Source organism: Eleginops maclovinus, chromosome 13, assembly GCF_036324505.1.
Source record: "Eleginops maclovinus isolate JMC-PN-2008 ecotype Puerto Natales chromosome 13, JC_Emac_rtc_rv5, whole genome shotgun sequence".
Taxonomy (NCBI): domain Eukaryota; kingdom Metazoa; phylum Chordata; class Actinopteri; order Perciformes; family Eleginopidae; genus Eleginops; species Eleginops maclovinus.
The window spans coordinates 15,358,096-15,383,043 of NC_086361.1; the positions used below are offsets into that span (position 1 = coordinate 15,358,096).

A 24,948-nucleotide genomic window follows, 5' to 3' on the forward strand; every position below is an offset into this window, starting at 1 on the left:
CTATTATTTCGTGTATTGATAAAACTATGAATGGAGCAAAACCAAATGCATAATAAACAGAACCTAACAAAGGGACCGGTCCCGGTATGGCCCTCCCTCCCGGTTGGCGCAATGAACCGCACGCTCTCTCTCATCCCTTCCCGTCATGCAGCGCTCTCGCCTGCTCCTCCGTTGAGCCGCCATGTTGTCGGAGTGAAAGCCTGGGGTGTAAGAGAGAAACTGGGGCCGAAATCCGCGTCCATCCTCCCTCTCCGCCGGTGAGTACCCCCATTTCCCCGGTCGCGACACCTAGAGTGATTACTTATCCTCGTATCGGTGCGGGTATTGTTGCAATGGTGGCTCAGAGAGTGGATTAAAAGTGAGTATATGGTGCGGGAGTCGCGGCTGCCTCCCTTTCTGCTGCCTGCTTCCTTCCTCCCGTTGTATCGGTCTTCCGCTCCAGACAGCAGCTCTCGGGCCTTTGTTAGCATCCGCTTCACGGGGGACCTGTGGGGCTGCAGGATCGGCAGACAGGTAGACACCCCGGGTGTTTATTAACAACAACACGGGGATGTTAGGGCACCAATGCCGACGTTGAAAACATAGTGTAGAGCCCGTGTCTGGTCACCGGTTCGAGCTTGTTTCAGGAGGCCGTGTTATTGTTGGTAGACATGGGCATTGAACCCTTCATAACAGGTCCTGAGACTGGGGGTAAGGGGGCGCAGATGCATGAAAATGAAACCCCCGGTAACCGTGACGACACCTTTTTTAAGTGAGCTATTACATTTCGGTGTGTCATGTCTGTCAGGTGGGAAATGTTTAGTCTGAGACACTCACGTTATCTGCTGCTAGCTGCAGGTTGCCTGCTCGTATTGTCACACCCCTGTCTGTGTCGGGTATGCGGTGGATTGATCCCCGGTATTGAATAATGATTAACCCAGTTTGGACTGTGGAACACCGTGCATGCTTCCGTGTGCTCAGTTAAAACTTGTAGCTTTACAAGCCTTGTGCGTTTCGCTTTGGGTAATGGCAGTGTTGTCGATTTCCGGGTGTTTCTCTACCTGATCTCAAGCTGTGGCAGACAGAAAAAAAGTGCATTTTCTCATGGCCTGTAGGGACATTAATGTGAAACTGGTCATTTTAACAGAGATAGGAGATAGCTGGATAAGCTTTGGTTGTAAAACACAAATTATTCCCCTCTTGACTGCTAAAAAAAGAGATTGTTTTGCCCATTATTGACCACCACGCTGAGGCCCATGCATCCACATTGCATATTTCTTTGGTTTCTCATTACTCGGTTCACAACAATCTGTCTACCACCCTTTACCCAGGTTATATGACAGGGCCCCTCTGACTTTTGTCTCAAGTTTGTATCAGTTTATTGGCAAATAAAGTCAGTTATCTCCCTTGTGCAAAACCTGCTGAAAAGTTCTGATTTACACAATACACTTAGCTGTTGTTTTTACGTAAATTGAGCTCAACTAATGTTAAATCTATTACAGGTAATGCTTCAGAGGGGTGTTGAATGTATTATTTATTGCAATTTTGAAAGATGTTTTTTGTTGCTTATTAACTTGTAATACTTGGAGTTGTTTATAATATTAAGGCTACACTCCATGATTAAACAAATACAAAATGAGAGACACTTAACTAAATGTAAATGTAATTCAATAGCACCCAAAACTGAGTCTATGCACCAGCACCTGTGATAGTCTGAAATATCTGCTGTAACATTGTGAGCTTCTACTATAAACATTAATCTGCAACCATGTCTCACCTAAAGCCATGCTTGCTCTGGTTTACATAATGACTAAATAGCTGTGGATAGAAGACCTTGAACCAGAGAAGGGTAACAAAATTGCACCTTTCATACAAGACTTGCAGCTGAACGTGCTGTATTTAAAAACAGGTCACGCCTTGAGTGAAAAGGAATACAAGTAAAGTTTTGCGTGTTGCAGAGAAAGAAAGATGAACCAATACAAAATATTTTGAAGGCAGAAAAGAAAATAGTATTTGGAGTTGAGCTGAAACTTTTTTTTAAATCCTTGTTTAAAAGAAAATATGTTGTTTCAGGTCCAGCCACATACAGCAATACAGTAACATTTACAGTACGTCTTGCTGACTGCAGACGGGCAGGTTGGCTGTTAATACACCTGCCTCCAGGGCCGGCTTGTAAAGTGATTCCGGGTTTATATCTGTATCTGTTGATCCCAGCACTTTTGTTGTAATTATCAGCAATAAGTAGCTTTAATGGTAAATTGCCTCTTTGCCTGAAGAGTGTAAGACTTACTAGGCTATATGATTAATTTGAGTGCTGTCCCTTATGCGTCTGCAACCTATAAACCTCATGAAGCAATTAAACTAAACTAATTAGATTCTTTTCTTTACATTTTCTTTCATTAGCGCTGTGCTTCAGAGTTATATGCAGGTTTACATCAGTTGACTTAACTACGCTAACTACATTTTCAACCAAATAAGAACTATTGTTATTGCCTGAACTGCTGTAGTGTTTTGTGTAGGGTAAAGCATATCTGTATTCTTCGAATGCAGTTTTGGATACAAAGACCAACACTTAACATTACTCAATATTGGGGCACTGTGCTGTACTCGGTACAGCTGATGAAAACAAAGTACCTGTACCATAGTTTCTTCCTTTTCTATTTTTTTTCTCCTGTTCTTTTCAGGTAGTGGTTGACAGGTAGTGGAGTCTGCTTTGGTTATTTATTAAATAGAGAAGGAATGACTGTCATTGGTGGTTCACTGTGCATGCCGTAGCTGTATGTCACTCAACTAGTAACAAAGTCGTTGTAGATTAGTCATGCACAATAAGAATTGTGCAAGTTTTCCTTTGCAAAAGAAGTTGTTGCTTGACCCATTTGAGGTTAATTTTGTTTTCATTATGCGTCTAGTGATGCAGATGCTAGAACGATGTGTTGTGCAGCCCTTATCTGTTTACACAAGACGACACTGCTATAACAGCAACACTGACTGAAATCTGATCATGAACCTTTTTTGGATTACATGGCCCTTTTTGTTTTGCTACATGTTTCGTCTTTAGTCAGTAGGGTTGTAGAGCGAACCTTGTGTTTGTTTGTGAGTATAGTATACAATGGCACAAGGACTGATAAAGTTGTCAGTGCATGTGTTATTGTGATCTTGCAAAGATAAGTCTTATTGCTGCATCACTCTGACTTGATTAATGTTGCAACAGGTTTATTTGCTTAACATTTGACTCACTTAACGGTGTATGAGCAACGTCTTAACTTCGCAAAATGACGATCCACATTTGATTTATTATTGTACAACGCATCAGACTTCAAACAGGGAGAGGAAAACCAGTTGGTTATATGGCTTAGAAGTTGGAAGTGTGCAACCTGTCATCTGCAGGTATTCGTCACAACGCATCACTGCTACAGTCCTGCTTGCAATATTTCAAACGCAGCGGTAAAAATGCCAATTGTCATGTTTTGTAATGTGAAGCAATATAAATGATCCAGATTGATATATCAGTTACTTAATGCAGCAATTTCTGCAGGAATGTCGCCATAGACTATTATAATTATGTTCATCAGTCACCAATGCCTTATTTGGTAATACATAGTGACTTGTCAGACATTTCTTTAAATTAAAGCATATTATTTTAAACTGGTCTGAACTTATTTTAAAGTGTGTTCAATGCATTGACCCAGTGTTGTTATCTCTGGACAGGCTGTGGTGGAATGAGCAGTGTGTGTGTGTTGAAGAGGAAAGCAGTGCTCTGGCAGGATTCATTCAGCCCCCACCATAGAACTACATCTCCCAGCATGCCAGTGGTGCTGAGCAGCGGAGGACATGCCCCTCCAACTGGGCAGACCCCTCAGGCCCCGCCCCCCAGCCAGCAGGTAAAGCCCACCACCACCACACCTTGACATATCTCATTCATTGATGAACACACAACTGTCTAGTACTAAAGCCCTTCAGGCTCCAAAATGGACCGTTGCTTATCGTCCCTCTCCTGCAAGCCAGCTCGCAATCTCTACATTTATCAACTTTTTCATCACAAAGTTTAATTAAACGGCTAATAATTGTTACATTTGTATATACAGTATAGTCTGTGAAGGGTTAAATGTCTCTTCATCAACTTTGTTAATTAACTATTAGCACCTATACTTGTCATTTTCTGCAGATCACAACAATAGCAACTCATAGCATCGTCAGTATGGCTACTCCGTATCATAAGGTAGAGCTGGAGGAGGCTGTTATTCAGATGGGACCTGTGTCCATATTGTTCAACTGAATTTGGGCGACATTACACGTCCGGATGTAAATCATACATGCTTGAGATGGTGGAAGTCATCACCCTGGGCTCTGGTGTTTATGATGGTCATAACTAATACATAAATGAATACAAATGGTATTCATAGCTGTAGTTTGTTAAGAGGAACAGCCATTAGTTCAATTAATTTAGGCTCTGTTTTAATACTTGTGGCCTGTGCTGATGTCATGTAGTAATGCTGTTAGCCTTTCTTAGTTACTGCTTGTCAGACAGGCTAACTGATAATTTTAGAATATGTAATAAAGAGCATCTGAAGTGTCCTCTGAAATGATAAGTAGTGAACAATGTCATGTCTCAGTTTAAGGGAACTGTAATGTGTGAGGGGAATAAAGTGTCTCCTGAACAAGGTTAAAATGTTCCATGACTAATTCTGGAAAAACAGTCAAGTCCATCTGATAAGTAGCAATTTAGTCTGATTTAAAGGCTTTAGGTCACTTCTTTTACTGCACGCCTTGCGTGTATAGCAAATGGCCGAGCCCAGCTGTTTGCGTAACCTGATGATTGAGTCTCTGATGGCGTGTTGTTCCTGTGGAAAACGTTTATGTTTACCCTCAAAATGACTACGAGAGGAAGTCAACTTATGTTTGCCAGTAAAAGGAAATGCAGCCTCTTATTTGGACGCATGTGATTTTTAGAAGAAAGGATTTGGACTAAATGCCTCAACCAATGCTGCTGATTTGATAATAATGTTATTTCCTTTATTTATTATTATTATTTCCTCACGAGATTGAATGTCTTTTTTTAAATTATGTCCAGCATATTCATTTCTTTGAAGAGGCTTTGGAGTACTCTTCCTGGAAAAAAAAAATAGACAATTAATTTAATTAATTTGCCTTTTTCTTACTTTGACTTATGATTTCTACTATATACTTTACATGTATTTGGTTATTTTATTGCAGTACTTTAAAGTTATGTGTATTTGACTCTTGGCATGCTCAAGTTTTATATTCATAATAAAAAATGATGACGGTAAATACTTACTGTCCAGGCTGCATGTCTACAATTGTCTGCTTGTTACTGTTGTCAGTAATTTCAGGATAATGTGCACGTCTGTGTGTGTGTGTGTGTCTCTAAGGGTGTGGCGGGTGCTGGACGTTCCCAGGATGATGCCATGGTAGATTATTTCTTCCAGCGGCAGCATGGTGAACAGCCCGGCAAACATCGCTGGCCCACTGGAGACAACATCCATGACAGCCAGGTGTGTGTAGAGTGGGAACATAGCATTTTAGCACTGGTTCAGTTTGAGCTCTTTAAAGTTGAAATCTCTGAAGCTTTGATCCTGGTTGACGGGTGGTAAAAACGAATGATGTTAAAAACTACAGGTGCCCGAATACTTGGAGAAGCAAAACAAACTTTTGTTGAGGTCAGGACAATAACTAACCTTTTGTCCCTCATTCTCTGAGCCAAACGTGATTTTATCTTATTCTGCACACGGCACGAGTCGGCAAATGTTGATGTAGTTGGTTACTTCGATTTAAGGTTTTCCAGCCGCTCCCCTGCGAACTAGTATGCTTTGAAAGAATGACCATGTTTTGGAAGAACTACACGGTTCAGCTCACCAGAGTGCTTTTACTATGATTACTTCATAATAAAAGTCAACAAACACGAAGCTTTTTATGAGAAGCTGCAGTAGTAAAAGATGTTCGGGTCAACTTAATTCAGCCAGAAAGTTGCCACAGACACCCTTCGTAAAACTAATAATACACAAATATTGAAATACTTTATCAGTTGACCATGGGCTGAACATCATTCTGTGACATTGTGATAAAACGATCGATTTAAATGACAATCATTCATTTCAATAAATGATTACCGTACAAACTTTTAACTGTAGTGTTACCTACTGTTGTGTTAGGTTATACACATTTCTTATGTATCATTTATATAGTCAATCACTCAGTAACCTCTGTAAATAAAGCCGGGTTTCTGTTTATACAGGTGCGGTCCATGGACGAGCTGAACCATGACTTTCAGGCTCTGGCTCTGGAGGGACGCGCCATGGGAGAGGTGAGGCATCAGGTTTGATGGTCGGGGTCGTGTTTGGTCTAGAGAAGGTGACTTGCGTACACGCATGGCCATTATATCTCATCTGTTATGCATTTGGGCTGTGGCATGTCAGCAATGTTATTTGATATTTCAACTTTAGATTAAACCTGCTGAATTTGAGGAGGATTGGATGTTGTATGGCAACACATAATGTGAATATGGCTGAGCCGACTTGAGGGTACCAAAGGGGGAAAAAATAACAGTAGTGTGATTGAGTTGTGTTGGCATGGTTGTTCCCAAAGAAAAAGCTCTGAAAGATGAGAAGAGACTGAAGAGAGATGTTTTTAATTGTATTTAAGCTGGTTGGACTGTTGGCATTTAAACTCAGTCTACACTCTAGTGCTGTTAATGTTGGTACAGTGCCCTAAATTAGTTTTGGCTTGAGGAACATAGTGCTGATGTACGTTTGTTTGTATCTCATTGGCGGATATTGTTTGGCTGCTATGGACTGTAATGCATCTGTAAATGAGATGTATTAACCTTTTACCAAAATAACCATCAAGTGACAATTCTGTTCACACACATCATCCCGGTTACTCCTGTTGCTAGAAGTCACTGATCACATTACAGGAACATGGATATTTTTAAAACATGAATGTAGCCGACTGTAACCGACTCTAATGGAAACGGAAGAGAGAGACTGTTTTATGGTTTCTCTTAGACACAGGCTTCAATTGTGGTAGTGTTTTGTTTTGTTTCTGCTTTTTCTCGTCCAGTGCTTGTTTGTTTGGGGTGCAGTCAGGGAGTCAAAGTACCTCAGACAGAAAAATGAAATTCAGAACCGCAGCTTAACTTTAAAATTAAAGCACAACACATTCTTCCTTTTTTGTAAGATTTGACAACCGTTCTGCTCAGATGTCCAGTTTCAAACTATTCACTTGTGTATACACCTTTTTATTTATTTTGACATTCTGCTATGTGCTTGAATTATCTGTGCAGCCAATTTGAACTTGTCTTCTCTTTCCTTCTCGCCGGTTTTCCTGCGTCTTTGTAGCAGCTGCTAACTGGTAAGAAGTTCTGGGAGGCAGATGACTCTGGGAAGGATGGACCAAAAGGGATCTTTCTGGACCAGTGGAGGGACAGTGCATGGGGGGCCTCAGGTATACAACAGTCTGGCTTATGTTTTGGCTGTGATTGCGCAGGAAGACGCATCAAGCAACCACCAGAACAACCCTTCTCTGGTTTTAGAAAACATATTTAGATTCGTGTCAGATTCAAAGGCTCATGTCAAAGTTTAATCACACTAAAGTGGCCGTCAGACTATTGAACTTTGATATTTCTTATTAATTCTTATGTTCATATGTCTTATTTTATCTTGCGTTGCTTATATAATACATGATATTTTGTTTATCTTTTATTGTATTCATTTTATAAAGGAACAACTGCGACGAAAACCAATTTCCCCCTCGGATTATTCAAGTATTTCAGATTGTGATGTTCTTCAGAAGATTTAGATTTGATATCTTTTATCAAGTTAACAGTTATTTCTGTTAGAGCACTAAAGAGATTTCCCTTCATATCGGAAGCAGACTGGCTCATGTGTCACCTTCTCTTGACAATTTTCAAGGTGAAATGCCTGCAGTAGTTCTAAGGATGTGTAGCTTAATATCACATGCAGCACCCCGTGAATAAGGACACAATTCTTGTTTGTGATTCTTTTGTTTTTGGTAATAGCTTTTTGAAGAGCCACATAGAAATACAGCATAACAGACTGTAACATTTTTACAAAGCCTTAATAAATGTAGATGCAGCTCTAGGCAAGAGAGGCAATTAGAAAAAGGGACTGAAAATTGTAACAGTTTAAAACAATTCAAAACCCCGGCACTATAACCCATCAATGGGATTATAATAACACTGACTATTAAAATCCCATAAAAGAAAAAAATGAACTTAATTTGAGGAAATGTAGACTTTCTCTGCAAGTACAGGGACGTTTTGGCTGGGAAACATTTCCTACTGTTAAAGTGGAAAATGCAGCAATTGCTATGTGTGATAACGTAAATATTTGTAATTCAAGTTAAAAAAAATACCCCTTTCAATATTATGTACGGCTGCAACATACATACTTTATAAATAATTTGTGTTATTGAGTAGTCTGCAGTTTATTTTCCAAATTATTGGACAGAACATGGGTGATGAATATCTTAATTACTCGGCATTACTGGTATTATTGTCTCGTATTACTTGTTATGCAAGTCCAAAAAACACAAACATTACATTTATTATGGAAAACAGAATATTTACATTTCAACATTTTAGATGCTAGAAAACGTCTTAATCGGATATCAAAATACTGGGCGATCCTTTTCTTCCTATCATTACTTCTCCCGGCAGATTATTTTGCTAATAACGCCTATGTGTGAGAAGCCATCACTTGGCTTATACGTCTACGAAGTGGCTTTCCTCCCGTGCACCAATGTTATTAAACAGTCCCTCTTCTGTCCTAGATCACTCTGTGTCTCAACCAATCATGGTGTCCCGTCGTCCAGGGCAAGGTTTCCATGGCGGCAGTGAAGTCGGGGTGGGCTCAGTGATGTCCCCGCGCTCTGAGAGTGGTGGGCTAGGAGTCAGCATGGTGGAGTACGTCCTCTCCTCCTCACCTGCTGACAAACTGGACTCCTGTCTCAGAAAAGGACCTTACGTAAGTCTTCGAGTTTGTTCTCTTATTCACCTCTCCTATAATCTATTTTCTTGCTCTTCCAGTTCACTGTATCTTAACAATTTAGATTTCTTTATGTAAAACTACTTCAGCCTTACACCTTGTCAGACCTTTCAGTTACTTTCTTTCTACGGTCTGCACCCGGATTTAAAATAAGGACAGGTCTTTCCCTTCGTCCATGTAGGTCTGTCTTTCCCACTCTCTCCCTCTTGTGTGTTTGTCATCTGCCACTGCCAGATCATTTGCACGGCTATATTTCAGTTTTTAATCAGTTATACTTCTTGTCTCTCTCCATCACACAGGGGCAGAGGGATGGAGAGGTGGAAGAGGAGAAAAGGGAGAAGCCAAAAGCAACATTTGAAGCAGAGAAACTGAAAGAGCTGACAGAAGTTGAAGTTGATGTCATCAACGACGTCATCAACCCCAACGGGATGCCCGTGCAGAACGGCCTGGACGTGGACGTCAAAGAGTTTTGGTACGACTCAGCGTGACCCAGGCACTCACAGAACCTGAAATGCCTCTTGCCCTACAACAGCCTTTTACATGTAAACTCAACTCTCATTTTTTTACCACTACAGTCGTCCCCAAGGCAACATGCCGGTCCCTGGTCCTGAGGGAGACCTGCTCGGAGGCCCCGGGGGTGTAGGGGCTGATGGCATGACCCAAATGGGAGGTGGAGGAGGCCCCAAGCCCCAGGAGGACTTCTCTGGCGTGGAACAAGGGGGCGTCACCATGGACCAAATGGAGTCAGTGATGGAGCCGCTGCAGTTTGACTACAACTCCCAGATGCCCATGGACTCCCAGCCCACCGTGGGCTTGTTTGACTATGCCAACCAGCAGCAGGTGAGAGAAACAGGCAGAGAGTAGAGTTTAAAATGGTTATTCAAATAGTGTGTTAGTTAAAGAGTATTAAAGTCAAAGGATTACAAATGATAGCCATTCCTACATAGTTGTCTAAAAACTAAACTTTCTAGAAGACTCAACAATCTCTAAAAACTAAAAAGAAATTGAAAAGTCAAAATTGAAAAAGTCTTTACAAACATAATAATTCTGAACTATTATTCCCTTGGTATAAAAACATTTCTCATTAAGTCTGCATGAGATTAAAAATGAGGTTCACCTGTGTGTTTGCAGCTGTTTCAGAGAAACAACGCCCTCGCAGTGCAGCAGTTAACAGCAGCCCAGCAACAGCAGTACGCCTTGGCAGCAGCTCAGCAGCCTCACATTGGTAAGTGTGTGTGTGTGTGTGTGTGTGTCTGTCTGTCTGTCTGTCTGTCTGTCTGTCTGTCTGTCTGTCTGTCTGTCTGTCTGTCTGTCTGTCTGTCTGTCTGTGTCTGTGTTCACTGTCGACAGGTGAGGAACTGACTTTTTTTTTTAACGGCACTGGTGTAATGGTTAACTACATACCCCTAGGGATTTCTTCCACCTAAGACATTCTTTGTGGACTAAACCAACAGATAAGCAACTCCAGAGGCTCTCGCTAAGGCACCACTTTAAATCTTGTGATGCCAGAGATGATACTATACGTTTCTTTGAAATAACTCATTCATCATCAATCCTGATGTCCTAAACATTTGTAGGTCTGTCACCCAACAGGGCCTCAGTGGTTGCTGCAATTTTTAGTTTTTTCATTAAGGACTAAAAGTTTCATATAAAAACGACATATTGTGAGTCGCATAGTAACTAATTAACGATGGTTAAAATATTCCTCCAATTTCTGAAAGGCAATCAATTCTTAACATGCCTAAAAGAAAGAAATGTTTTTTTCATCGTGTACTAATTAGAAGAACCTGGAGAACCTAATTTTGATAAGCATCTAGAATCTTAATTACGGTGTTGATGGCGTAAGCCCTGAAGTGGTCCTCTTGTGTGTTGATCTGCATTGTAGGACTCTCTGTAAATTTTTTCCATGAGTTGTGTAACACCTTTGGTGCCTGGTTCTCCTTTTCCCTCCATGTGTTCTCAGGTCTGGCCCCAGCATTTGTGCCCAACCCTTACATCATCAGTGCGGCTCCACCAGGGACAGACCCCTACGCAGCCGGACTGGCAGCAGCAGCTACACTTGGTGTGTTATGAAATGGACCCTGAGGCCATTAAGATTCTATTGAAAAGATTTAGAAACACTCCTGTGATTTAATTTCCTACAGTTATTGCATACATAAACACAGTTGTCCTATCCTTACTGTAGTATTTATATTTATTTGTGTCAAGGTCCAGCAGTGATGCCTCCCCAGTACTATGGTGTGACTCCCTGGGGGGTCTATCCTGCCAACCTTTTCCAGCAGCAGGCTGCAGCAGCCAACAACTCGGCCAATCAGCAGGCGGCAAACCAGGGCCAGCAGAACCAACAGCAGGTCAGTCGGCTGCTTGCCAAAAAACTGGCATGCTGATTGCCAGTGGCTCAAGATGTCTCTGCCTCGTCATGTGCCAAATGAAATGTGCACTGAGTCTTACTTCTGCTCGGCTTGGATCTAAAAGCCGAAAACTCGTTGCAGCCTGTTTTAGATTATGAACTACTCAGCCGGAAATATTTCACACAACTGCTTATTTACGCCTGCTTTGCTCATATATGCGTATGCTAATAAAAGGGATTGTCTCCTTTTCTGGCTAATTTTTAAATGGGTCTCTGTGGGCAAATTGTCTCACACATTAACTAGAGTTAAATGGGACTATGATGGAAAGATATTTCTACTACCACCACAGGTTCTCTGCTTTGGGATAGATTTTCAAGCTCTGGTTTTATAGTAATTTGCATATTGGTGACGACAATTAAATGTCTTTTTTTTTTCTTTCTGTAAAGGTAATGCGTGGAGGCGGCAACCAGCGGCCTTTGACCCCCAGCCAAGGTCAACAGAGTCAGCAGAATGACCAGCTGGTTGCAGCAGCAGCAGTCAACTCAGCCCTCGCCTTTGGGCAGGGGTTAGCAGCGGGAGTCCCAGGTAAGAAGAAAACTCTGCAAAACTGCTTTTATTACTCTGGCAAAACTGCCATTGCATTGGTATTGCAGCAACATTTTCAGATAGCTAACTTAAACAACTGTTAAGTCACAAACACTCATAGCTACATGCTACAAGGACAGCTCAAATCAGTAAAGGTACGTTTAAAAATATTCCTGGTTTGGTGTCTCTCTTAGGCTACCCAGTCCTGGCCCCTGCAGCCTACTATGATCAGACAGGGGCCCTGGTGGTCAACACCGGAGGCAGGAGCGGCCCTGTCCGCCTCATGGCCCCCGCCTCTGTCATCATATCTCCTTCAGCAGCACAAGCAGGTAAGACAGCCGTGCACGCACAGCCGCAAAGGTCTGCAGGACAAAGCAACAGATGGCACTTGGTGGTCTGTAAAAACATGTCCATTCATCCAGCACATGCAATTTAGAGATTATGAGACTCTACCTTCATGTTTAGCCCTAGGTTTTTACAAGGAGTTCTCATGAGTCGGTGCTGTTAAAAGGAATTTAGTATAATGGGGAAATCAGCTTTATGTTAAATCTACAAGAGGATGCTTTTCCCCTTCAAATGTCTTCGAAAAAACCATGTTGTATATTTTGTTGAGTTGCACTATTATCCCAAATTCTTCAAAATGTTTACTAAACCAGAGGAATATGTTATTTTAATGAAGGTCTGTCTTATTTTGTTGCCAATAATGTGTGAGTCTTAAAGGACTCCTCACCTTGGAGAAGCTGACTGCACTGCTACTTATAAAACACTATTTTAGTATGAATTCTTTTTACTCAAAGTTGTTAAAAAGCACACACTGCTGGTCCAGAATGGAATCCCTTATTCCTTTGTCTCTCCCTCCAGTTGCAGCAGCAGCAGCCTCCGCAGGTGGTGCCAACGGGGGTCTTGGCGGGTCCAACGGTCCGTTTCGTGCCATGCAGTCCCAGCAGCCTCAGCAGCAGGGTGGCCCCGGCGGCGCGCTTGGGGGAAGCTCCTTCTATGGATCCTCCTCCCTCAGCTCCTCCTCCCAAAGTTCCTCCCTTTTCTCACAAGGCTCTGGCCAACCCGGACCAGGTTCTGCATCGTTGGGCTTCAGCCAGCAGGCCTCATCCTCACTCGGGGCCTCACTGGGGGCCACGCTCGGAGGCTTCGGCACTGCCGGTATGAATCACCTTTATGCACAGCATTCTGATGGTCTCTATTAGAGTGGTCAGCTGGCGTGTTTGGTTTTGCACTAAGAAACTTTAATGAAGCGGTTCCAATAAATTGAACAGTAGATCTGTGTTCCACTGGAAATCCTGATAGTCTAACTTGTATATTTGTCTCCCTTTAGTGGCCAACTCGAGTGGTGGCAGTGGTTCCAGGCGAGACTCCCTGACAGGCAACAATGAGCTGTACAAACGCACGCCCTCCAGCCTCACCCCGATCGGCCACGGAGGTTTCTATAACGGCACCTTGGGCTTCAGTCCTTCCCCGGGCCCTGTGGGCATGCCCCTCCCCAACCAGGGCCCCTCGCATTCACTCACACCCCCACCTTCCCTGTCCAATCACAGCTCCTCGTCCAACCTCAACCTCGGTAAGTGTCTTTGATCAAGTGATTGAATGACATTTTTGTGACTTTATGGAACACAAAGCCAGCTTTGACTAATACCTACTGCACTTATTTGTGAGGATATATAACACACGTGTAAAGATGCTGTGACCTCCACTGTAGTATCATTTTATTGAGGTTGAACACATGCACCTATCTGTTTTCTTTAGTTGAGATGGACTTGATGAACAGCATATGATTACTATCAAAGTACTATGCCTAAAAAGGACATTACTGTTAATGCCCTGCTGAGGAATCACAGCCAAGGAATTGGTTGTTGACATACCTTTTGTTGCTTCCTGTGTCTTTCCCTTGATGACACACTGAAGTGTAAAACACACTTTATAACAACAATCAAACAAACAGACACAGCCAAATTGAGGCACAATGATGACTTGAGATATTAATTACCTGCTTTGGCAAAGTCATTGGAGATGTCACACTATACAGCTTAAAGCTAAGGGAAATGGCAGTAACCTCGCTTTGATGTTCTCAACTCTAACTGGAGTATATGTTTACATCACCAGGATAGAAATGATGGGCCGCATTCTGCAACATTTTCTAGGGCGTGATATGTTACCACACAGAATTTATTTAAGATCCCTTAATTGTGTTTGTCTTGCATGCATTTAAACACTTTAACCATCACGTGTTGTACTCAAATTCATTATCCAACACTATCTAATGCAGCGGAAAACATGTAAGAACATGAATCCTTGGTGCAGGCCATCTGAATATTTAAGGCAGTGCTTCCCTCCCATGCTGTTTCTGTGCTGCAAAGCTTCAATGCGCTTTTTCATGATTTTAACATTTAAGTACTGCTGCGTCATCAATTAAAAAACGTATCCCTGTAAAGCCATGTATGGAATTATTGCTGCAGCGTTTTAAATTCGTTGAAAGAGAGATTCGTTTCCCCCCAGTTTTAAAAACAATTGACAAACCATAGTAACAATACATTTCCCACATATTGCATGTTTTTCCCACTGTAATATATACATGTCCCAGTTTGTTGATCTATATAAGGAAACAAAATTCAGTTTCTGTTATTTAAAACAAAATGCATTGTCTTTGTATTCTGGCCTTTTTGTATATTCCTTTAATCCAGGAGCTTTTGGGCTGAGCCTCAGTTCGCACAGTGCCAGCTCTAACCAACACCTTCCCTATTCTCTCCCGCCCCACAGGAGGCCTGACCAATGGCAGCGGGCGTTTCATCTCTGCAGCTCCGGGAGCAGAGGCCAAGTACCGCAGTGCCGCCAGCTCAGGCTCCTCCCTCTTCTCACCCAGCAGCCAGCTGTTCCCGTCGTCACGGCTACGCTACGGCATGTCAGACGTGATGCCGTCAGGCCGCAGCCGCCTGCTGGAGGACTTTAGGAACAACCGCTACCCCAACCTGCAGCTCAGAGACATCGCCGGCCACATCATGGAGTTCAGCCAGGACCAGCACGGCAGCAGGTACACAAGCAAAATAAAGTTCACTGTAGAATACCAAGAGCATTATCGGTCACTTAAATACAGGGGCTGCAAATACATCCCAATTAGAACACCTAGCCTGTCCTTTTCACGCTGAGATAACGGTGATCGTGCAGGTTTAGTGCATGCCACACAGTGCTAAGATATAACAAGATCTTAAGTGTAATCTGTGTAAGGATTTATAATGTGTATATATTTTCCTACAATTGCGAAAATGCAACTTGAGAGTGCTTTTTATCAGATCTTCAAAGATTTTCTTCCCCAAGCTTTCAAGCATAATGTCCCCAGTTTGCAAGATGGGGATCAAAACATTGCCGCAGACTGTCACCAGTGGAGGTGTATAATTACGATCTAAAATACTGTTGGAGTTGGTTTTAAAGATTGCACCACATTTCTTTTACAATTTGTGAAGTTCAAAGTTAGCTTTTTATGCTCAACGTGGACTGTGAGTGAACTGGCCGGATTTGTTAATGTTTCAGAGGTACAGCCCTCAGGCTTTATACTGTATGACCATACGGTACGTCTTTCAGGTTCATGCTCAAAATATAATGTACTCTGTCTGTAATGATCACAGTTCGGTCCGTCGTGTTGCCTCTTCAGGATTTATAGATATTTGAATTAACAACAGAACAAACATGTCATTGAAATGTCACAAGCTCTACCTCTTTGTGGCACGATCCAGAGGGGGCAGTTTTGGGGCAGGGGCACTTTTCCACTGAAACAATCTATTAATACACCATGACGTCCAGTCTGCACATTCCAGACGTTTTCGTTCCTCAGTCTCGTCAACATCACTGAACTTTTTATCTCTGCTTTTTGCCTGGCATCCATCACTTCAACTCACAGGCTGCTTGTTCTTGTCTTTTCTCCACTCTGACTTTCATCTCCTTTTGTCTGCCTGTTCCCTCAGGTTAAAGATATATGAGCAGATCTCTCTCTGTCTGTACATCTGTTTCACTTTAAAGCTCTGTCACTTCAAGTTCATCCACACTTTTTGAATCCGCTCAACATACTGATGGGGTTTCTTTCAGAGAGCATACTTTCTCAGGAGGCTTTCATACATTGCTAAAGGAAATGAATAACATAGCAAGGTATCTGTGGTTAATATAAGGCTTATCCTCCGTCTCTAACAGGTTTATCCAGTTGAAATTGGAGCGAGCCAGTTCAGCAGAGCGCCAGCTCGTCTTCAGTGAGATCCTGCAGGCCGCCTACCAGCTTATGGTGGACGTCTTTGGAAATTATGTCATCCAGAAGTTCTTTGAGGTATGTGCTTTAATTCCATATATTTATCCTAGTTATTTATGAGGTTGTTTAAAATTGTTTTGCCTCACAAATTAAGTTTAGGTTTGCTGTGTGCAAAGTCTGATGTCCTAATCGTTAAATTGTACAACGTGCTTGATTTGAAATGATTCGGGCATCTCTGGAACTACCCCTGATTTGTAGGTGCTTTGTGTGACAGAAAGGGATCCTGTGTAATGTACATGCTATTGTGTGGTGTATTATCAAATGGATTACAGGATTTACAAGCTTTTTGTTTGGTTTTTTTCAGTTTGGCAGCCTGGACCAGAAGCTGGCTCTGGCAGAGCGGATCAGAGGTCATGTGCTGTCTCTGGCTCTGCAGATGTACGGCTGCAGGGTCATTCAGAAAGCTCTGGAGTTCATCCCCTCCGACCAGCAGGTCATTGTAAGTACACTAGTTCTCTTTGCTCTGTGTAAAAATAACAATGTGCCAAGATGACAGTGCCTTTTCTGTACTAAAACAACCTTTATGTTACCCTTCCTGCCATAACTCCGCTGTAATTCTGGCTTGTAACGAAATATGTTTGCGTCTCAATTAAGTATTTGTACTATCCATGTGCTCATAATTCAGCCTTGAATGAGGGTATACGGCGAATGGATCAATAATTTCCCTTTTTGTATAGCAGAACACTGCATCAATAGGAGGTGCGCTCTTCACGCTGAAATGGCATTTTCCATTTACATTATGGGTTTTATGTTAGAGCTGCCTCGTAGCAGCAGGATCCTTGTAGGCACTCTTGTCATCAACAATGAATGAGGCTAATGATATAGCAGTTTATATGCAAATGCTACACTGCAGGTGTTGAGATAAATGCCACTGAATATCAACAGGAAATAACTGTGCTTGAATTCAGGGGTTTCGGGGACAGGTTGTGTGTTTCAGAGAGAGAGAGAGAAAGGGATCCATCTCTCCTTAATGGTTCTCAATAGATCTCTCCAGGGCAGCTGTTCACAGCCCGCTGTTATTTGTTGGGCTCTGTGAAAAATGTAGAGTTTGCAAAATGCTTTGGGGCAATATTTGATTTCTCACAAACAATTACATGTCCCTCTTCACTTTCTCCCCCCTCTTCCTCCTCCCTGCAGAGTGAGATGGTGCGGGAGCTCGACGGCCATGTGCTGAAGTGTGTGAAGGACCAGAACGGTAACCATGTGGTGCAGAAGTGTATCGAGTGTGTCCAGCCTCACGCGCTGCACTTCATCATAGACGCCTTTAAGGGACAGGTGGGTCCCCTCTGCCAGCGCACAAATACTTCCACTTCCAATCACAGCAGCCTGCCGGTGATTGGCTGACACACACACACACACACACACACACACACACACACACACACACACACACACACACACACACACACACACACACACACACACTTACCCCGCTACTACCTTCAGGCAGGAGCATATTGTCACCGCCAAACTACAAAGACACACTTTGCTCAGTCTTTTCCAGGGACAGGTTACGTTGGTTACCATGGCAACAGAAACCTCGGCTCCGTAGCGACAGCCATCTTGTATCCGCCAGCGAAATGTTACATTAGCATAAACTGGTTTCTGTGATCAGATTTGTGGGTATTATTTAAAAAGTAGAGACGTAGACTATTATAGCAATACAGCAGTGAATGAATGTGGAACAACAACGCACGATGTCTAAGGACAGGCCATGAGGTGCTGCATTATTAAGGCAGGCTTACGCATAGAAGGTCACTGTAGTGGATGTAGACGAATACACTTTACCAGACATACATTTAGTCATAGGCTACATACAGTGGGGCAAAAAAGTATTTAGTCAGCCACCAATTGTGCAAGTTCTCACATTTAAAAAGATGAGAGAGGCCTGTAATTTTTATCATAGGTACACCCCGACTATGAGAGACAGAATGAGAAAAGAAAATCCAGGAAATCACATTGTAGGATTTTTAATGAATTAATTGGTAAATTCCTCGGTAAAATAAGTATTTGGTCACCTACAAACAAGCAAGATTTCTGGCTCTCACAGACCTGTAACTTCTTCTTTAAGAGGCTCCTCTGTCCTCCACTCGTTACCTGTATTAATGGCACCTTTTTGAACTCGTTATCAGTATAAAAGACACCTGTCCACAACCTCAAACAGTCATACTCCAAACTCCACTATGGCCAAGACCAAAGAGCTGTCAAAGGAGACCAGAGACAAAATTGTAGACCTGCACCAGGCTGGGAAAACTGAATCTGCAATAGGTAAGCAGCTTGGTGTGAAGAAATCAACTGTGGGAGCAATTATTAGAAAATGGAAGACATACAAGGCCACTGCTAATCTCCCTCGATCTGGGGCTCCACGCAAGATCTCACCCCGTGGGGTCAAAATGATCACAAGAACGGTGAGCAAAAATGCCAGAACCACACGGGGGGACCTAGTGAATGACCTGCAGAGAGCTGGGACCAAAGTAACAGAGGCTACCATCAGTAACACACTACGCCGCCAGGGACTTAAATCCTGCAGTTCCAGACGTGTCAACCTGCTTAAGCCAGTACATGTCCAGGCCCGTCTGAAGTTTGCTAGAGGGCATTTGGATGATCCAGAAGAGGATTGGGAGAATGTCATATGGTCAGATGAAACCAAAATAGAACTTTTTGGTAAAAACTCGACTCGTCGTGTTTGGAGGAGAAAGAATGCAGAGTTGCATCCAAAGAACACCATACCTACTGTGAAGCATGGGGGTGGAAACATCATGCTTTGGGGCTGTTTTTCTGCAAAGGGACCAGGACGACTGATCCGTGTAAAGGAAAGAATGAATGGGGCCATGTATCGTGAGATTTTGAGTGAAAACCTCCTTCCATCAGCAAGGGCACTGAAGATGAAGCGTGGCTGGGTCTTTCAGCATGACAATGATCCCAAATACACCACCAGGGCAACGAAGGAGTGGCTTCGTAAGAAGCATTTCAAGGTCCTGGAGTGGCCTAGCCAGTCTCCAGATCTCAACCCCATAGAAAGTCTTTGGAGGGAGTTGAAAGTCCGTGTTGCCCAGCGACAGCCCCAAAACATCACTGCTTTAGAGGAGATCTGCATGGAGGAATGGGCCAAAATACCAGCAACAGTGTGTGAAAACCTTGTGAAGACTTACAGAAAACGTTTGACCTCTGTCATTGCCAACAAAGGGTATATAACAAAGTATTGAGATGAACTTTTGTTATTGACCAAATACTTATTTTCCACAATCATTTGAAATAAATTCTTTAAAAATCAGACAATGTGATTTTCTGGATTTTCTTTTCTCATTTTGTCTCTCATAGTTGAGGTATACCTATGATAAAAATTACAGGCCTCTTTCATCTTTTTAAATGGGAGAACTTGCACAATTGGTGGCTGACTAAATACTTTTTTGCCCCACTGTACATATTTCATAACACACACCTACACTCAGAAGTGTTGAAGGAAATATTGCATACCATCGAGACGTTTCTGTTTCACATATTGCCGTGATTGTAAATGTCACTGATGTGTGTATGTTTTGCTTCCTACACATTTGCATTTGTTGCTGCTGTGATGGCTCATTTGTTTGTGTAGCTGAAAGCGTCTCAGGAATTTGTCTTCACCTTCGCTGCAGGGATGGGCAGAGTGTGTGAAAGTATGGTGCGGTTATCCTAGAGTCTCTGACTTTCTTTATTATGAAAACAGTTTGAACTGAGGCAAATGAATGCCTTAGTTCAACTCACTGAGCTCCAGTAACACTTAGTGTATGCGTTGAATAAGTAAACACGTGTAGTTGTGTCTCCCCCTCAGGTCTTTGCTCTCTCCACTCACCCTTATGGCTGCCGAGTCATCCAGCGCATTCTCGAACACTGCCTTCCTGAACAGACGCTGCCTATACTGGAGGAGCTCCATCAACACACAGAGCAGCTGGTGCAGGTAACACACACACACACGCACACACACACACACACACACACTCACACTCTCACACTCTCTCTCTCTCACCTGCTGCTTTGCTTCTTCTTCCACCAGTCATGTTTTTCAGTATAGTGATGTTTAAATAAAGCATCTCTCAGTCCAGATTTTTAAAGCGAGCTGCGCGTTTGATCTGACGTCAGCAGCACCAGCTGGTGTCCTCACGTTTAAGTCAATGTGTCTCTGGTTTGTTTGATTTAGGACCAGTACGGCAACTACGTGATTCAGCATGTTTTGGAGCACGGCCGAGCTGAAGATAAGAGCAAAATAGTGGCTGAGATCAGAGGAAACGTCCTGGGACTCAGCCAGCACAAGTTTGCAAGGTAAATTCCACATCTAACGCACACATGTTTTCGATATCACAGCCGTCCCCTCCCTTCTTAAAAATGTGTTGGTTGTTGCCGCAAATGCAACCACACTCTTTTGCCTTTCTCTTCTTTTCTCGTGCAATTCGCACTTAATTTCTCTTTCAATGTATTTACAATTTCTGAATGAAAGCCTAATCGCTTTACTTTATCCTTACTATACTTCTGCTGTTAAATAAAGGAATTCTGATTTAGATATACATTTATGCTCGCCACTCCCTTCCTCCCTTCAGTAACGTGGTGGAGAAGTGTGTGACCCACGCGTCCCGGGCTGAGCGGGCAGTGCTGATAGACGAGGTGTGCAGCCTGACTGAGGGCCCCCACAGTGCCTTATACACCATGATGAAGGACCAGTACGCCAACTACGTGGTGCAAAAGATGATCGACGTGGCCGAGCCCACCCAGCGCAAGATCGTTATGCACAAGGTACGTGGAAACATAAAGGTCCCATCATCACAAGATCAGGGGGGTTGTTCCTAATCCCTTCAGTTCCAATGTTTTTACGGGAATTATTCTGGTGGTATCATCTGAAATCTTGCACTTGGCAGATGTGACACGCTGGGTGATGCTCTGTTAACGTGATTGACAGCTTTGGTCAGCCTTTTTTAAAATACAGTTTAGTGAGGAGAGGAGCTGTCAGGCAGGCTGCAGTCTCAGAGCTCAGCGTTTAGTCAAGCAGCGCGGCAGGGTGGAGACGATACAGACTGCAGCAAGGGAAATAAGGGTGGAAGATACCTGAAAATATATTCATATTGATGTTTAACTTTAACACATTAGATCAGTTTAAATTATACTACCTTGAGCATCATAAAAATGGATTCAAATCTAAAATGATACCGACTTGTCTCGTCAGAAAATGTAGAGATTGGAAAACCACAAATGATTCTTAAAGTTATGTTATTAATCTTTTTCTGATAAATGTCAACCTCTTCCCTAAAGGGGAGATAAAGCATGTCAGCCCAACCCTTCACTTACCTGCACCTCATATAAATCAGGTCTCTTGTGTCAATGGTTCCCTAGGCAACAGCGTACGCACAATACATCATTGATCTCCAGAATGGGTTGTTGGTGTTGGGTGTTGTGGTTGCGTGAAACGCCTGCACAGCAGAAGAACAAACACCAAAGAAGCGTGTGTTGGAAGTGCACTGATCCAGTTTGAATATCGTGTGTGTTTGTGTGTGTGTGTGTGCAGATCCGGCCTCACATCTCCACTCTGAGGAAGTACACGTATGGAAAACACATCCTGGCGAAGCTGGAGAAGTACTACATGAAGAACGGCGTCGACCTGGGTCCTCTCTGCGGCCCTCCCAACGTCATCATGTAAACCGACTCCCCCCCTCCCTCCCCTCAGGCCTGAAGTCATGTCTGTCAGCCCTCTCCCCTTCACCCTTGTTAATCGCTCTCATGTCTCCTGACCCCTCAGAGGGCATCATGCCCACTCTCCCCCTCCAAATCCCGTTCGCAGAAGACGTTGAGTACCCTTCTTCTTTCCTTTTGTTTCCATGACAACCACTCGGGAGGAGCCTGTTGCTACGGGCAGCCTTAGTTTTTGTCAGATTTTTGTCACCCCTCCCCCACCTGAGCCCAGGCCCACTGAACTGGGGGAAGGAGGGCAGGGAGTGGAGAGAGAGGTGAGGCCGGCTCCACTCCCTCCTGTTTTTCAGTTTCCTTTCATTTCTTCGTTTCTGATAAACTCTAAAAATCATTTCACTTTTTGCTACTGCTGCACACACAATCCTAGTGTCCCCCTCCTCTTCCTCCCATCCTAGATATTTACCACTATGAAATGGACGAGTATTTAATTTGTCAGACGTCACAGAATCATAGACACACACGCCATCAGCTAACCAGCAGACAGATCATTTAGCATGGGAGATTCGTTTTCTGGTCTTGCTTCTATAAATATAACGTGTATACTTGGTGTAGACCTTTGCATATATATATAAATATATATATAAAACTTTGTAGTTTTTCTGGTTTTTGATGTTGAATCTGTATCTATAATGTATCCTAGTAGTGACCACATACTTCTGACTGTATAATTGTACATTTGTAAACCCTTGTAATGTAAAAGTGCTTTACCACCCTTTTTGGTATGAGAAGAAAAAAGACAAAAAACCTCACTCTGAAAAAAAATCTTAGAAAAAAAACCCTGTGCATTTCAGTGTATATTCTCACCTCCTTGGTTGTGACATATAAGTTGTTGTATATTGTAAATTGTAATATCAAATTTTTGTTTTGAAAAGCCCTTTCTATACAGCGTAGTACTTGTACAAAGATTCGCCACGCTTGGTTTTATCTTTATCTTGTCACTGCTTAACTTAAGACGTCGATCTCCCACTGACTCCCAATTGGACACGTTCTGTTAGACTTAGTGTGTCTTCTGGTTTATGTTGAAGGTTTTTTTGTTTTTGACCTTTTTTTAAGATCTTTTTATAGGAATGATTTACCCCATGAAAAGTGTCATGTGTACGCTGGCTGGGTGGGAGAAATAACTTTTACTCATTTAACCCCAAACCCCTCGATTACCCATGACTTTTCAGAGGGGTAAACCCATGGATTGTACAGAGGAGATTCTTGTGTTTTTTGGCATTTCTCTAGTGCTGTAAGTGCTGTATCATAATGTCCATGTCCTTTTGGGTGAGAGAGGCAGCCCGCCACAGTGCGGTGTACATTTGGAGCAGCCTTGTGTATATTTACTACGAGCACACCTGTAACCATATGTGTATAGTTAACAGAACCTGTGTATGCTTATTGCCTGGGCAACTATTTTTTGTAACTCCTGTTGTAGATTGTCTCTAAACAATTGTGTGATCTTTATTTTGAAACCAAACTGAACAAAAAAATCTTTGAAAATTTAACTGTCTCAAGTGTGTCTTATTGATTGTTTGTTACGCTGACAGGGTGATGGGACAGAGCTGCATTTTGCTGTTTTTCTTATTTTAAGTGTCTGTTTTATAGAAAGAGGATCCGGATCTGTGCCATTGTTGCTCTTCCAGCCATCTGAATAAATGTGTTCGCACTGATAAGACTGCATCACACAGCGTGAGTCAGAGCTTGCTCTAGTTTCTTCATAAATGTGACTGATTAATAGGCCTGGCATCTTAGCATGGCAAGCAGCAAATGTAAGTGTACTATGATAATTATACTTCTGACATGAGTAACGACCCTAAAAAGAGATTAGGCGTGAGGCAGAGCACAGCGATATGCGTGCCAGCTGCTCTCTGCTCTTAGATGATAGGTTGGCATGCAGTCTACTGCGTTTCGGTATCTGTGTAGAAAACAAACCAAATATTTACGAAAAACCAACATTCACACTCCAAATAAAGCTACTTGGGGGTTATTTATTGAAACAAAACCTAGAAAATTCGCAGATATGTAATGTTTAAAGGCACCAAAGCATGGAATAAGATACTAATGACCGTTGGGGCGTGCTATTAAAGCCTAATAAAATAAAATTAAAAACCCCACAATAACACTAATGTCATTTAACTGAGCTGAACAGGAGCTTTTTCATGTGTGTAGATGTTTACATTTGTACAGGTCTTGTTTGCCAGGAAGCTAAAGGGGACCTGAATAAAGAAATTCCCAGACTTTACTGCAGGGTGGAGTCGGTGTCTTTAAAAAGGCACCAACCGTCCTGTGGTATTCTAATTGTATCTTCTAAAGAAACATGGAGGACAAAAAAAAAAAGTCCTGCTCTTACTTGTCCAGCTTTTTTGTTTGGAGCATAGGTGGGAACAGCCTGTTGGAAAAACAAGGCAGTTTGGGTGTGATGGTGGTGGCAGTAATCCAATGGCTTTGTTGATTCCTTAAAAAGGATAACCATAATAAACCCTTCAGGATGTGAAGGTGCATGACCTGCAGTGATTTTAAACCCTGAAACTAAACTTAAGCTGCTGTCGTTTTATGGATTACGGAACGGGCTGAAATTGTTGTAACTACCCCCGGGCTCTGACCCTCAGTGACCCCCAGGGGCCTCTGTTTGTAATTATGTTGCGGTCTTTGATTCAACGTAAAGTAAAACCAACTTTAAGCTGGGTCCTGGGTTTTTACTGTTCTTATCTTTTAAAACAAGATGTAAATTCCTATTTATATTATTGTTAGAAATAGGGTGTCAATACACAGACGATTGACATACAATTGCAGATGAAAATAAGCCTATGACTTTATCCACCGTTCACAAAATAATGAAAAGGTTCTCTGGTGTTTTATTGCTTAAACATCCCCAGAAATCATTTATTTGTTTGGCAAAAATAGTTTTGCAAAGGTGCGAATCTAGCTTTTTTATGTACATTTAAAAAACCAAACTGTAAAAGCTTAGAAAATGACTTTCAAGCTCAATTAAAAAGCATTAGTAGCCTAT

At 42.5% G+C, this 24,948-nt stretch overlaps 1 protein-coding gene across 4 annotated transcripts; it reads left to right on the forward strand.

The window, feature by feature from the left end:
* Positions 1-121: 121 nt before the first annotated feature.
* On the forward strand, positions 122-23,443 carry pum1 (pumilio RNA-binding family member 1). Of its 4 annotated transcripts, none has more exons than XM_063899103.1 (23): positions 122-257; positions 3,688-3,860; positions 5,370-5,492; positions 6,233-6,301; positions 7,335-7,440; positions 8,788-8,981; positions 9,302-9,474; positions 9,578-9,842; positions 10,134-10,227; positions 10,966-11,064; positions 11,211-11,353; positions 11,800-11,938; positions 12,133-12,267; positions 12,800-13,096; positions 13,269-13,511; positions 14,708-14,978; positions 16,130-16,259; positions 16,546-16,680; positions 17,379-17,516; positions 20,053-20,178; positions 20,419-20,540; positions 20,816-21,008; positions 21,775-23,443. In XM_063899103.1, exons 2-23 carry the CDS (start codon positions 3,699-3,701, stop codon positions 21,904-21,906), a joined length of 3,489 nt encoding a protein of 1,162 aa, XP_063755173.1. In that variant the 5' UTR covers positions 122-257; positions 3,688-3,698; the 3' UTR covers positions 21,907-23,443. The 4 variants fall into 4 exon arrangements, with proteins under 4 accessions (XP_063755173.1, XP_063755174.1, XP_063755175.1 ...); XM_063899104.1 differs by having other exon boundaries at positions 7,338-7,440; XM_063899105.1 differs by lacking the exon at positions 5,370-5,492.
* The last annotated feature ends 1,505 nt before the right edge of the window (positions 23,444-24,948 follow it).